Consider the following 14,256-nt stretch of genomic DNA (forward strand, 5'->3'; position numbering starts at 1 on the left):
TCTCTTTGGCCTGGCAGTCCCAGAAACTGCAGCACTTTGGTTTTCTAAGAGATTTTACTGCTAGTAATAATGCAAAATATACAGAAGTTTACTTTTTTAAAACGACTTCCTTTTTTTTGGCCATTGTTCCCCTTTCAGTTCTTAGGAATAAAACTAAATAAAGTAAAAAAAAAAACCCCTAAAGAATAATACATAAAAGCACACAGCCTTTGAGCACTCAAGGGAAAGAATAATAAAATCTAATTACAGTTCAGGAAATAATTAGATTCAAGAATTCCCTGTGATGTGTGTGTGTGTGTGTGTGTGTGTGTTAGAACGTGCATTTGTGTCTCTGGGCAGTAGGGTCCAGGGAGGGGAAGATGAAAGGCAGACAGGTATAAGTTACCTTCTCCTCCATTTCCTTGCCTTACTAGTTTTGCCACAAGGTCAGAATGACACTCAAGTTGTATAAGTAAGGACTGGAAGTAGAAATGGACCCTTGTCAAGAAAAGGCGAAGGACATTAGGGTGTGATCTAGGAGGAGCAGCAGCTTGGAAGTAAGGGGATTATCTATAGCCATCTCTCTGGGATAGTTCTTCCAAGGAAATTTTTATATATATGGGAGTCAGATTCTGTTTATATTCATCTTTGCATTCAACTATTAGTGACTATTTACTTTGCACTATAACAAATATTGGGGAATCAGAGATACACACAATAGATATATTTAAAGATACTTGTGTAATCATTAACATTCAATGTTTTGCAAATTAAGCTGCCATGCAGTACAACAACAATTCTGCATAGCAAACCCATTTCATAGCTCATAGAGCAGGTCCTTCTTATAGGCTGGTAGTCAGCCGATGTTTCTCTAAAATGCCAAATAGTAAATATAAGGTCTACTGGAAAGTTCTGTCTGTTTCTATCACAACAAGTTTCGACACGTAAGCACATGTTTATTTGGCACATGTTGCCTATTTTTAATCACTTAATGTATACACACTGTCATAGCAAATTAACTAAAACAAAGTTGATTCACGTTAGTCTTATGTGTGAAGCGATAGTGTACCCATGGCTAATAATAAAGTTCATTTATGCCACTGTATTTTTACAAATTTCAACAAGGAAGAAATGCTACAGAAGCATGTAGAAATTTATTGAAAGTGTTTGGTGAAGGTACAGTTTCTGATAGGACATGCAGAAGATGGTTCAAAAAATTCAAAACAGGTGATTTCGACCTTTCTGATAAGCCACGTTCTGGGAGACCATCTTTGATTGATGAGGATGTTGTTAAGACCTTGTTGGAGCAAGATCCTTTTCTGACAACATCAGAGATTGCAGAAAGGCTTAATTCAGCTCAGCAAACCATTTCGGACCATATTCAGAAGATAGGATTGGTGTGGAAATATTCAAGATGGGTGCCCCATGAATTAAGTCAGAAGAATTTGTATTTTGTTTTATTCCAAAAACGAACAGAACTTTCCGGTAGACCTTTGGCTTTGCTGGCTAGATGGTCTCTGTTAAACTATTGTCCTGCAGTCATAGTGTGACAGCAGCCATAGACATTTTGCATGTTTGTGTTCCAATAAAATTTTATTAATGGATATACAAATTTCACATAGTTTTCATGTATCATCAATATTCCTTGTTTAATTAAAAATAATTAAAAAAAATTTTTATTGAGTTTAGAGAGAGGAGAGTGAGAAAGGTGGGGAAGGGGAGAACGGGAGCATCAACTCATAGTTGCTTCTCATATGTGCCTTGCTGGGCAAGCCCAGGGTCTCGATCCTGTGACCTCAGTGCTCCAGGTTGATGCCTTATCCATTGCGCCCCCACAGGTCAGGTTCATTAAGTATTATTGTTATATTGATTTCTTTCAACCATTTATTTTATATTTTTCCAAGTGAGAGTAGGGGAGATAGAGAGACAGACTCCTGGATGCATCCCGACTGGGATCCACCCACTCAGCAACCCATCTGGGGTTGTTGGCCAGTGCTCTGCCAAACTGGGGCCATGCTCGCAACCAAGCTATTTTTAGCTTCTGAGGCAGAGGCTACATGGAGCCATCCTCACTGCCCAGAGCTGATGCACTGAAACCAACTGAGCCACTGGCTGCAGGAAGGGAAGAAGGAAGAAAGGGGGTGCAGGAGAGGGAGAGAAGCAGAGAGCCACTTCTGTGTCCTCTGACCGGTAACTGAACCCAGGACATCCACACGCAGGGCCGACGCTCTACCCTTGAGCCAACTAGCCTGGGCCTCAGCCATTTAAAAATGTAAAAACTATTTTTAACTCAGAGGCTGTATAAAATCAGACAGCAGGCCAGAGTTGCAGTGGAGGAAATAGATAAATTACAAACAGTTGTTTCATTGAAATAGTTCATTCTGCTGTCTATCAAAGATAGGTGGATTAATGGGCAATTTAATAAAGTAGTAGAGTATTTCTGATAAATAAGAGCTGTCAAAATTTATGACAGATACCTTAATCAAGACAGGAATCAGGCCTGACTGGTGGTGGCACAGTGGCCTGAGCTCATGCTTGCCAGTTTGAGTAGTGTGGGGTCGCCAGCTTGAGCATGGGATAATCAACACGCTTTGAAGGTTGCTGGCTTGAAGCCCAAGGTCTCTGACTTCAGACTTGAGCAAGGGGTAGGCTCAGCTTGAGCCTACCTCTCCACCACCCCCACCCCTGGTCAAGGCATGTATGAGAAGCAATCAATGAAAACTAAAAAAGAAAAAACAGGAATCAGGAGGGGCCGTGGAAGAGTTTTCAGAACCTTAGTCCCTATGAATTCCCCGTAATGTTTTTTTTTTCCTCTCTAACTTCCTTCTTGCTCTCTTCCTGTGATTCACCATAGCTGTATGTACTGGATTACTATCCTTTCTTTTTCCTGCATAAATTTTTGCTAATGGAATATGTAGTCAACTCTGTTGACAGCAAACAGAGGCAAAAGAATGTCCTTGCTTTTCATTAGCTTTTGTAGTCCCACAGTTTTGGGTACAGACTGGGTTGGCTTCAAAAGCATTAGTGGAAATCTAAAACATCTCTGGAAAGTTAGATTTGGGCTGAGGTTTGACACTATTTGTAAAACCTTAGAAAGAGTAAATATATGTTAAAATGTCAGGTTTAAAAATAATAATAAAATAGCTAATATCCACTGAATTCTGTGAATGTGCTAAACACTGTTCTCACTTATTCTTCATGATAATTGCATAAAAATAAAAAAAATCTACTATGTACTGTCCTCACTTTATATATAAGTACAGCACAGAGAGGTTAGGTAATTTTTCTGAGTAGTTAGGCCAGAATTTAAACTCAGGTAGTCTATTTCAAGGAGTTTAATAAAAAGAGATGTACTTAGAAGTGCAGGAATGAGAAAGCCAAGCAAAATGTTGTGATAATCAGGTTAAACTTAATTTTACAAATGAGGAAAACGAGTCTCAAAGATATTAAGACTTTCCAAGGTCGCACAGCAAGATCGGAAGAAATAAATCTTAGATTTCTTAATTACCAGGCCATGTCATTTCTTTTGTTCTGCTACACTGCATGCCCTTCAAAACCTAACTGAGTAGAATGAAATGAGTCAACATGTTAAGTTTCAGAGCCAGATACACAATTTATGTAGAACATTGAAAAATCTTGCTTTAGGGTCTAAAATATAAAATTAACTTAAAGCCACTTTGAGTAAAATTTGAATTAACAATTAAAATGCAAATTAAACTGTAAGAATGCTAATACTCAATAAGATAGTTTTTTTAAACGACAAATTAAGTTTTAAATTCCTCATTTTTATGAAGAGACTGGAATAAATGGAATTCATTTACATCTTTCAAATTAAAAGAAATTGTTCTTAAACTTGTTTTTTAAAGTAATTTTTTACTTCAGAACAAAGTAAATGTACGTTGCAAAAAAACTTAGGTAAAACAAAATGAAATAAAATTATTAGTACTCCTTCCATCCAAGTACTAGTATGAAGGTATTTTTTTTTTACCACAACAAAAAAATATTAAAATAAATTGAATAAAGTAAAAAAAAAACTACTCTTTTTAAGTGGAGAGTTCACGTTTACATTGATTCATTTAACATTTACTGAACTAAAAATTTTAAATTGGAACTGGCACTGCACCAGATACTTGGGACTACGAAGATAAGCAGGACAGTTTTTCCCTAAAAGACTTACAGTATATGGGAGGAGATATATGAACAAGTGTTTATCATAAATAATGCAAAACTTGTGTCAAAATACAAGGAAAGTTGTAATCTCACAATTGTAGCTGCGACACTAATCATTTTGGAATTAGGTTTTTCCAAAGCAAATGCTCAACACAAGACTGGGACAGGATTATTACAGGACAACAGGATAAACTTAGGTGAAAACATTTCGGTAGTTGTCAAGTTAAGTTTAAATCTTTCAAACTCAGTGTTCAGCGAGCTGGACACGCACGTACTAATAAATACTCCGGGACAGAGACACTTCCAGAGTCACATTGACTGGGAGTACTCTTGAGACGCCTACGGGAGCGGTGCATCCTGGGACTTGTAGTTTCTATCAGGACACTGCAACTCCATTTCTAAGGCACTTCTCCGTTTTAAACTCTGGTACAACAGTCAGATTAAGCCCTAGAGTGTACTTTAAAAATTGTTACCTGTTTCTGAGCTCATTATGTCTCTATTAGGGTCCTTCTGTTCAACACCCAAATGGACAGTCTCTCTCAAGCCTCGTAGAGATCCGTGTTTCTCAAGTAGTAGGCGGAGCCGTAGGTGAACTGGAGCTTGGGATTGGCCAGTATCTGACCAGAAGAGGAGTTTTCATATCCAGTTGCGGATCTGTATACTGTACTGTGGTTAAAAAAAAAAAAAAAAAAAAAAAAAAAAAGGGTCAGTTCTTGACTGCAGTACTCTTCTTGGCCGCGGGAAGTCTCGCGATATTTCGACCAAAAGGCCCTGGCGATGCGTAGTGAGCGCCGGGGCCTGTAGGAGTGCCGGCCGCGGGAGCCGGAAAGGAACAGGTTAGGCGGAGAGGGCGGACGGGTGCTGCTTACGCCACACGGGCTCAGAAGTGTGTAGACAGAGCAGCCTTCCCGGCCGGTGAGTCGGCGGGAGCTGTGGACGCTGAGTCCATTGGAGTTTCACCTGGGTCTGCGCGGGCTGTGACAGGTGCGCGGACGCGCACGGCGCTCCGCCCCTCGCCGGCCCGCCCCCTCCAGGCCTCGCCTGCCGGAGCTCGGGAGGAGCTGCTGGCCCCAGACAAGTGGCTCCGGCTCTCGGCGCCCGTCGCTGCCGCGGTCGCCGCCCCAGAGCTGCCGCCGCCCCTGAGGGAAGGAGGGAAGGAAGCCGCCGCCGATCCCGGGCATGAGCCGGCCCCGGCGTCCGCTGCAGGACTAGGGCGCCGCCATGAACCTGCACCAGGTGCTGACCTGGGCTGTGAACCCCGGCGACCACTGCTTCTCCGTGGGCAGCGTCGGCGACCAGCATTTCACGGTGAGTCAGGGAGGCTCCCGCGTCGCGGGCGGTTGGTGCGCGTCCCTGAGTCAGCCCGGCTCGGCCCAGCGTGACCCACGGAGGCCGGGAGACCGTCGTCGCCCCCGCCGGGTTCCCCGGGTCCTCATAGAGGTCCCGCCCCCTAGGGCCGGGCGCACCTGGTCTTGGATAGAGGAGGAGACAGAAACCTTTCCCTATTGAGGTCCTTACTGTACCGAGCTTGAGGTCGGAAGTGAGAATGTTTTGTAGGACGTTTCAGATGTTTAGTCTGAGGTCCTTGGGACGGGATGGTTTGCCAAAGTCGTTTAAACAAAAATCGTTGTTGTGTAATTGGGGGGTGGGGTGGAGTGGGGGAGGGAGGGACTTTTTACTACCCCACTGCGTGGGCTCAAATTGTCAAGTTTAGAAATAGTTGGGATTGATTTCATTCTTTAGTTAAGGTCCAGTATCCTTGTAGTTAGAAAGAGTGGGTGTCTTCAAACAGTTCCTCATTGTTAACAACTAGCGCTGCTTAAAAATATAGTGAAAATAGTGCTTTTCATTCAAATTCATTGAGGAATAAGTTTAGAAAGTAAAAACTATTTCTCATGAATAATCCTGGGAAACTTATTTATTTTAGATTGCTCACATTAATTACTAAAAGTTGTATTACTGTTTCCCAGTAGAACTCCTTTTTGCGATGTAGTGGTAATTGAACTTTAAGGCTTACTGAAAGTGATTTGTTTTTTTATTAATCTTACCAGATATTGGAAGGAAGAGGGCCCCAAATTTTTGCCTACTTATTAGTATAGTGGAATTTTCTGCCTTAATTTTTATAATAACTTCAAACTATAAGTCAGTATTCCCGTGGCACTCTATATCTCAACACATTTATTTACAATGCTAATGATTTGTGCTACAACTTATGTAGCTACAGCTTAGTTGTGATTTAAAGTAAAACTAAAGTTTACCTAAATAAATGAAACAAAGTAAACAGCTTGACAGATATCCAGGTTTTCTTTTTGTCTACTATTGACTTTTTTTTGTGGTCTTTGCCAGTGGAATAAATAATAGTTATTATTTAACATGGTGCATGCATTTAATTCCTGAATTGTTTTTAGATCTATGCCAACCAGATACTTTGCTTTAAAAGAGTCTGTACCTCTTCTGTAGAGGAACACGTACACGTCTTAGCTTGCACTTGAACCTAGCTGTTTTAGAGATTCTAATTCTGTTAACCTGTCCAGAATACTCAGAAGAGTAAATCTGAAGGTTTCAGTGAGCAGCTGTAGTGGACATTGCTCTCTGCTCTTGCTATTAAGAAGGAGGGAATGAACAGCATTTCATTCAAGGAGGTTTCACTACTGCAAGATTATTGGATGGTTAACATGGTATTCTCTGTCATCTCCTAAAGTTATATGGGTTCTTTGTACTATGTAAATCCTAAGATCTTTTTCTAAGAAGGCATTAAAAATCTCTGTAAGCAGTCGTGTGAAAGTCAAAGCATATACAATATGTTAGCCTATGTATATACCTAAGTGACTCATTTATATTTTATATAAATGTATATAAAACCTGGATGAATGCCTCTATGTTATTTTAAAGGAAACGTGAGTTAATGTGCCAAAGCTTACATAGCCATTCTTACACCATCATGCAGCTTGTTGCTCCCTCCTGCTGAATTTTAAAGTCCATTTCCATAAGCCAGGCTTTAATCTTCTCCCACCAAGCCTACTGCAGATTTCTTCCAGATCTCGGGAAGCATGGCAGTAAATACAGTGAAAAACTATATGTGTATATATACTTATTTAATGTAAAGAGGCCCAGTTCCCTCTAGTTTTGTGGTATAAGGATTAACAATTGATCACCTTTTTCTTCTGCAGCCAGTTCATCCCTGATTCTTTAACATTAAGTTGATAGTTTTATTATAAACTAAATTTTGTGCCCTCAATTTTTTGGACACTGTACGCATCTTAATTTTACCTCTCTTGAAAGCTCATTTTTCTTCCATGTTAAAAGCAGAATCTATTTATTATTTACTCATTGAATTTTCGTTTTACCTTTATTTTTTTTGTGTGATAGAGAGCGCGCACGCAGGGGATAGATAGGGATAGACGGAGAGATGAGAAGCATCAGTTCTTCATTGCGGCATCTTAGTTCGTTGATTGCTTTCTCATATGTGGCTTGACTGGGAAGGGGGCTGCAGCAGAGTGAATGACCCCTTGCTCAAGCCAGTGACCTTGGGCTTTAAGCCAACAACCTTTGGGCTCAAGCCAGTCTACATGGGGTCACATTTATGATCCCATGCTCAGGCTGGTGAGCCTGCACTCAAGCCGGCAACCTTGAGGTCTCGAACCTGGGTCCTCTGTGTCCCAGTCTGATGTTCTATCCACTGCACTACTTCCTGGTCAGCCTATTTTTAACCTCTTTTGATTTTGAGTTCTTTTTTATTGATAGGAAAATAGCAAACAGTAATGGTACATGGTATATGCAGACTAAAAAATCTCTCTAAATTTCAGTTTTACTTGAGGTAAGGACATGAGATCTTCCTCTTACAGGCTGCCTTTGAAGAATTCTTTTATTCCTCCCGGTACATTATGCTCTCTCCAAAGACAGTCCTATGTTTGTAGTTCCTCCCTTTGCATGTTTGCAGATTACTTACCTATTCCTGTTTCAAAAGATTTCAAGAGATGAGATCCTGTTTCCTCAGTAAAGTGTGACAGGTTTAAATTGAAAGGGAATTAAATGCTAGTTTTTATGGGGTCTAGATTTTAAAATAAGCAATTATTAACATACTATACCCAGTAATTAGATACCTTTTTTTTTCCTACTACTTAAACTGGAATCAACCTATTTTGACTTTGCTCTTGATATGAAAACTTCTGGTAGGCACTGGCCCTATCTGATACTTTCTAAGTACTTTATTTGCACTTTCATTATACTATTAACCAGTCTTGCATTGTGTATGTACTCCATGGTTTCATTGTCAGCATCTAGGACAGCAGTTGGAGAACTAATGAGATATAATAGTAGAGTCATTATTTGGATTTGAAACTTAGTGTTTTATGTGGCTAATAGTAAAGATTTTTACTTGTCAATTTAATTTTCATTGGTTGGTCATAAATTATCCTCATTACAATCAGAAGCAGCTTGTGTACCATTTTGTAATATATGCATATTAATTTTAAAGAGCAAGTAGCATAGCAGTTTATTTGATAAAGCAGTGCTCTTCTTATAGTTTTGATAACCTTCCACAATGTAGTTTGAGCACCTTGACGTGAGTTTGTGAGAATAATTTACTTCAGAAAAATCTGTAAAACTAGTTTTAGATTTTGTTCTAGAAATCATATGTATTGTGTTACATCTTAGATTTTTATTTAAATCCAGGTAGATGGATTATTATTAAAGAATTTAGTGGCAGAATATTTTAAAATCACACACAGCCTGTTTTATGTATTTTTTCCTCCTTATTGAATTTATTGGTTTGACACTGGTTAACAAATTTATACCAGTTTTAGGTGCACAATTCTAAAACACACTGTACACTGTAACATGTGTTCCCCACCCCAAGGTATCTCTGCCTGTCACCACTTATCCCCCCACAACCTCCTCCCCGACCCCCAGCAATCACCACACTACGCACAGCCCACTTTAAATTGAAGGTTGTTTTCCCTATTTTGTGAGTGTGTGTGTATACTTCCTCATTACCTTAGCATGTTGTATAAACACTAGAGAATTAAATTTAATAATTATTATTGCTATCCATAAAAAGATATGCCTATTCCAAGTGATTTTGTATGATACCCAGTTTGGATTATCTATACAGATTCATTTAACTTTTTCCTCTTGTTTTTATTGAGTTATAATTGACATAAATCACTATATAAGTTTAAGGTATACAATGTGATGATTTTAAGTATGTATGTAATGAAATGCTTACCACAGAAAGGTCAGTTAACATATCTTTTACCTTGCAGAATTACCATTTTGTTGTTTCGGTGACAATATTAAAGCTTTACTCTCAACAGTTTTTAAGTGTACAATACAGTATTGTTAACTGTAGTCACTGTGCTGTCCATGAGATCCCTGGAACTTACTCGTCTTATAACGTAAAGTCTGTACCCTTTGACCAGCATCTCCTGTTTTCCCCACCCATCACCCCCTGTACTCTGTTCCTGATAGTACAATCCTTTTAGTTTTTTAATTAAATTTAATTTTTTTAAAGATTTTATTTATTTATTTTAGAGAGGAGAGAGAGAGAAGTGGGGGGAGGAGCAGGAAGCAAGCAGGGTTTCAAACTGGCAATCTGAGCATTCTGGGTCTATGCTTTATCTACTGTGCTACCACAGGTCAGGCCAGTACAAATTTTTTAGATTCCACATGTAAGTGGAATAACATCTATACAGTTTTTGTCTCTAACTTACTTCAAGTGGCACAGTACCCTCAAGGTTGTCAAAGATGACAGGGTTTCCTTTTTTATAGCTAAATAGTATTCCACTGTATACGTCCATTCATCTGTTGATGGACACTTGGATTGTTTTTATGTCTTGGCTGTTAGGAGTAATACTGCAATGAATATGGGAATGTAGATATCTTTTCTAGATAGTGATGTCATCATTTTTGACTATATACCCAGAAGTAGGATTGCTGGATCATATAATTGTTTTATTTTTTACTTTTTGAAGGACCTTTATACTGTGTTTCATAGTGGCTATCCCAATTTACATTTCCACCAAGAGTGCACAGGGGGGTTCCATATATATATGCTATAATATATATGCTATTAACTCCTTATCAAATATGGTTTAGAAATATTTTCTCCCATTCCATAGGTTACTTTTTCATTTTGTTGAATATTTCTTTTGCTGTGCAGAAGCTGTTTAGTTTGATGTAGTCCCACTTTTTTACTTTTGCTTGTGCTTTTGTTGTCAAAAATTAAAAAAGAAAAAATATCCCTAAGGCCAATGTCAGGAAGGGCATTCCTATGTTTTCTTCTAGAGAGTTTTATGGTTGTAGTTCTTCCATTCAAGTCTTTATTTTTACTTGATTTTTATGTATGCTGTAAGGTAGGGGTCTGATTTCATTCTTTTGCATGTGACTGTCCAGTTTTCCCAATACCATTTATTGAAGAAACTATCCTTTCCCCATTATGTATTCTTGGTGCCTTCTTTGAAGATTAGTTGGTCCTATATGCTTGGGTTTATGTATGGGTTCATGATTCTGTTTCTCTGTTGTGTGTGTCTTGTTCTTATACCAGTACTGTACTGTTTTGATTTTTACAGTTTTGTAAAGTAGTTTGAAATCGAGAAGTGTGATGACTCCAGCTCAAGATTGCTTTGGTAATTTGGGCTGTTTTGTGGTTCCATATGAATTTTAGGATTTTTCAGTGAAAGTTGCATTGTTTTGCTCTGTAGATTGCTTTGAGTAACATAGACATTTTGACAAGATTAATTCTTCAAGTCCATGAGCATGAAATCTCTTTCTATTTATGTCATCTTCAGTTTCTTTACCCAGTGTCTTCCAGTTTTCAGTGTATATGATCTACCTTGGTTAAATTTTTTAAGTACTTTATTCTTTTTGATGCTATAATAAATTGGATTGCTTAAAATTTTTTTGAGTAGTTTGTTAATATAATGCAACTGATTATTATATGTTGATTTTTTTATCTTGCAACTTTGCTGAATTCATTTATTAGTTTTAACAGTTTATGAATAGGTATGTATGTTCTTGTACATGTCTCTTAGTGTACATCTGGATGTGTTTCTGTTGAGTATAGATTTAGGGTGGAATTGCTAGATCATTGGGTTTGCATGTGTTTACCTTCCCATAGTAGTTGTGCCATTTTATTTTACATTCCCACCACCAGTTACAGGAGTTCTGTTTGCTTTACATCCAAATTAGGCATTTTTATTTATGGGAAGAAATTAGAGAACAATTATTAACTCATACCAGTGTGTGTTTATAAGGCATTTTATGACAGCACAGCAAAGGGAGTAAGGGCATGTTTATTCCCATTTGTTATATCTTGGTTTCAGGCTTAGTTGCGCCTTATACTAGCTGTGAAACCTGAGCCAATTACTCAATCTCTCTTAAGCTTGAGTTTCCTTATCAGTCAAATGAAGATGGTAAATACCTCATAGGATTTGTCATGATGGTTAAGTGGGATACCAGTGGAAAGCATTGGCCCAGCAGCATAATGCCGACGAGAAAAAAATAGGCTCCCATTACTGTGGTTTGTGAAAGATGGAAGTACATTTTAATTTTCTTGGAAAAAATTATTTAGATTTTAGATGTCTTCATGACTACATGGAAAATAACTATTTAGAAATAATTTCATACCTAGAAAATAAAATAATATAAATTAAATAAAATTAAAAAAAAACAATACTAGGAACAGCATATTCTCATACCTAGATTGGTATTAGTAATAACTTAACCCTATTTTCTTTATCATTTGTGTACACAGTATGTGTGTGTTTCCACAAAATTTTTTTCTGAACCACTTGAGGGTAAATTATTGATACATATACATTCATGACTCTTTACCCTTAAACAATTTAGTTTGTATTTCATAGTATGAATGTTATTTTATACAACCACAGTACAGTTATCAACTTTATAAATTTATATTGATATACTATTTTTACTTAATGTATTATCCATGTTCTACTTTTGTTAGTTGATGTAACAGTAGCATTTTTACTCCTTTCAGTTCAGGATTCAGTCCATGAGCAGGTATTACAGTTAATTATCATGTCTATTTAGCATCATTTTTCACTTCCCTTTTTTAAAAAAATTCATTTTGACATTGACATTTGAAGAATATGGGTACGGGCCCTGGCCGGTTGGCTTAGTGGTAGAGCGTCGTTCTGGCGTGTAGAAGTCCCGGGTTCAATTTCCGGCCAGGGCACACAGGAGAAGCGCCCATCTGCTTCTCCACCCCTCCCCCTCTCCTTCCTCTCTGTCTCTCTCTCTTCCCTTCCCGCAGCCAAGGCTCCATTGGAGCAAAGATGGCCCCAGGGGCTGGGGATGGCTCCTTGGCCTCTGCCCCAGGCGCTAGAGTAGCTCTGGTCGCAACAGAGCGATGCCCCGGAGGGGCAGAGCATCGCCCCCTGGTGGGCAGAGCGTCGCCCCCTGGTGGGCGTGCCGGGTGGATCCCGGTTGGGCGCATGCGGGAGTCTGTCTGACTGTCTCTCCCCGTTTCCAGCTTCAAAAAAATACAAAAAAAAAAAGAAAAAGAAAAAGAAAAAAGAATATGATACGTCCCTCCCCCTTTTAAAGAACAAACCTTTTCTTATTTTGCATTTGTCTGATGTTTCCTCTTAGATTGAGGTTATTGCATTTTGGTGCAAAATTATGTATAAATGATGTTGTGTCCTTCTCTGGGTATCACATTTGGAGGCACATGTTATCTGTCATTAGCAATAGTGATTTTGATGACCCATCAAGGTGTTGGCCAATGTTTTCACTGTAAAACTGGTTTGGTTTTCCTCCCTTCCCCTGCCACTTGCAACCACAAGCAGTGTGTGAAAGCCACATTACGCCATGCAGAAGATATCCTCACCCTCCTCCAAATTTCCTTCTTGGATCTAGTATCCATTGATGATGATTCTTACCTGGTCTTCTTTTCTCTTTTCTTTACCTTTTTCTTTCTTTTTCTCTTCTTCACTATCTTTCTGGCATAACAAGGTGTTCTGGGCTCTCATAGTTACCCTACCTCAGCTCTGTAATTGGACATGTTTTTGAGAAGCCCTGATTTCTTTTAGTAGGAAAAGGTATTAGAGACCAGGATCAAGATGCTTGATGATCTCATTGCTACTAGAATGTCTGCCTCTTGACCCTTTCATTGGACAGAACTATCAAGTATATACATGTATTGATATATGCATATAGCATACACATATACATGTACAAACATGTTTACATGTGTACATGAAAACACAGCAGGTCCTTGAATAACGTAATTTCATTCAATGTTATGTGGTTATAACGTTGATACAATGCCACAGAAATGTAATTCTTGTTTGTATCATTTATCCCAGGGGTCCCCAAACTTTTTACGCAGGGAGCCAGTTCACTGTCCTCAGACCGTTGGAGGGCCGGAATATAAAAAAAACTATGAATAAATCCCTATACACACTGCACAGTCTTATTTTAAAGTAAAAAAACAAAACGGGAACAAATACAATATTTAAAATAAAGAACAAGTAAATTTAAATCAACAAACTGACCAGTATTTCAATGGGAACTATGGGCCTGCTTTTGGCTAATGAGATGGTCAATGTCCAGTTCCATATTTGTCACTGCCAGTCATAACAAGTGATATGACGGGCTTCCCGAGCCCTGACGTGTGCATCCCGCGTCACCGGAAGTAGTACTGTAGTGAGTGAGGCTGCGCTTTGCAGCGCTGCCACATACAGTACTCTCACTGACCACCAATGAAAGAGGTGCCCCTTCCTGAAGTGCAGCAGGGGCTGGATAAATGGCCTCAGGGGCCGCAGTTTGGGGACCCCTGATTTAACCTGTGGCAAAACTGGTTTCATTGTACATAGTTTCACATCAAGTCACAGAGCCTATCAACAATGTTATGTGAGAATTTACTATATGTACATTTTGGAAGCCATGATTGTATATCAATATATTTTTTGTAATTTTGAAGGGTTTTATTAAAAGGAGATTTATTAATATGCCGGCCGCATTTGACTGACACGGAGCATATCTGACCCCAAATGTATCTCAGAGGCTGGTTATATACCCTTTGACCACATACAGGTTGGGAGGGCATAACAGTATGACACAATCATTAACAAGATTATAACA

General features: G+C 38.8%; 1 protein-coding gene across 1 annotated transcript in view; it reads left to right on the forward strand.

Annotated features, from left to right (window-relative positions):
* The first annotated feature begins 4,860 nt into the window (after positions 1-4,860).
* Positions 4,861-14,256, forward strand: part of DMXL1 (Dmx like 1) — a 157,501-nt gene continuing 148,105 nt past the window's right edge. Inside the window, 1 exon segment of the mRNA XM_066274147.1 lies at positions 4,861-5,457. Within this exon segment, the coding sequence (XP_066130244.1) occupies positions 5,371-5,457 (87 nt within the window). The 5' untranslated portion in view covers positions 4,861-5,370.

This window comes from Saccopteryx bilineata, chromosome 4 (assembly GCF_036850765.1).
Source record: "Saccopteryx bilineata isolate mSacBil1 chromosome 4, mSacBil1_pri_phased_curated, whole genome shotgun sequence".
Classification (NCBI taxonomy): Eukaryota; Metazoa; Chordata; class Mammalia; order Chiroptera; family Emballonuridae; genus Saccopteryx; species Saccopteryx bilineata.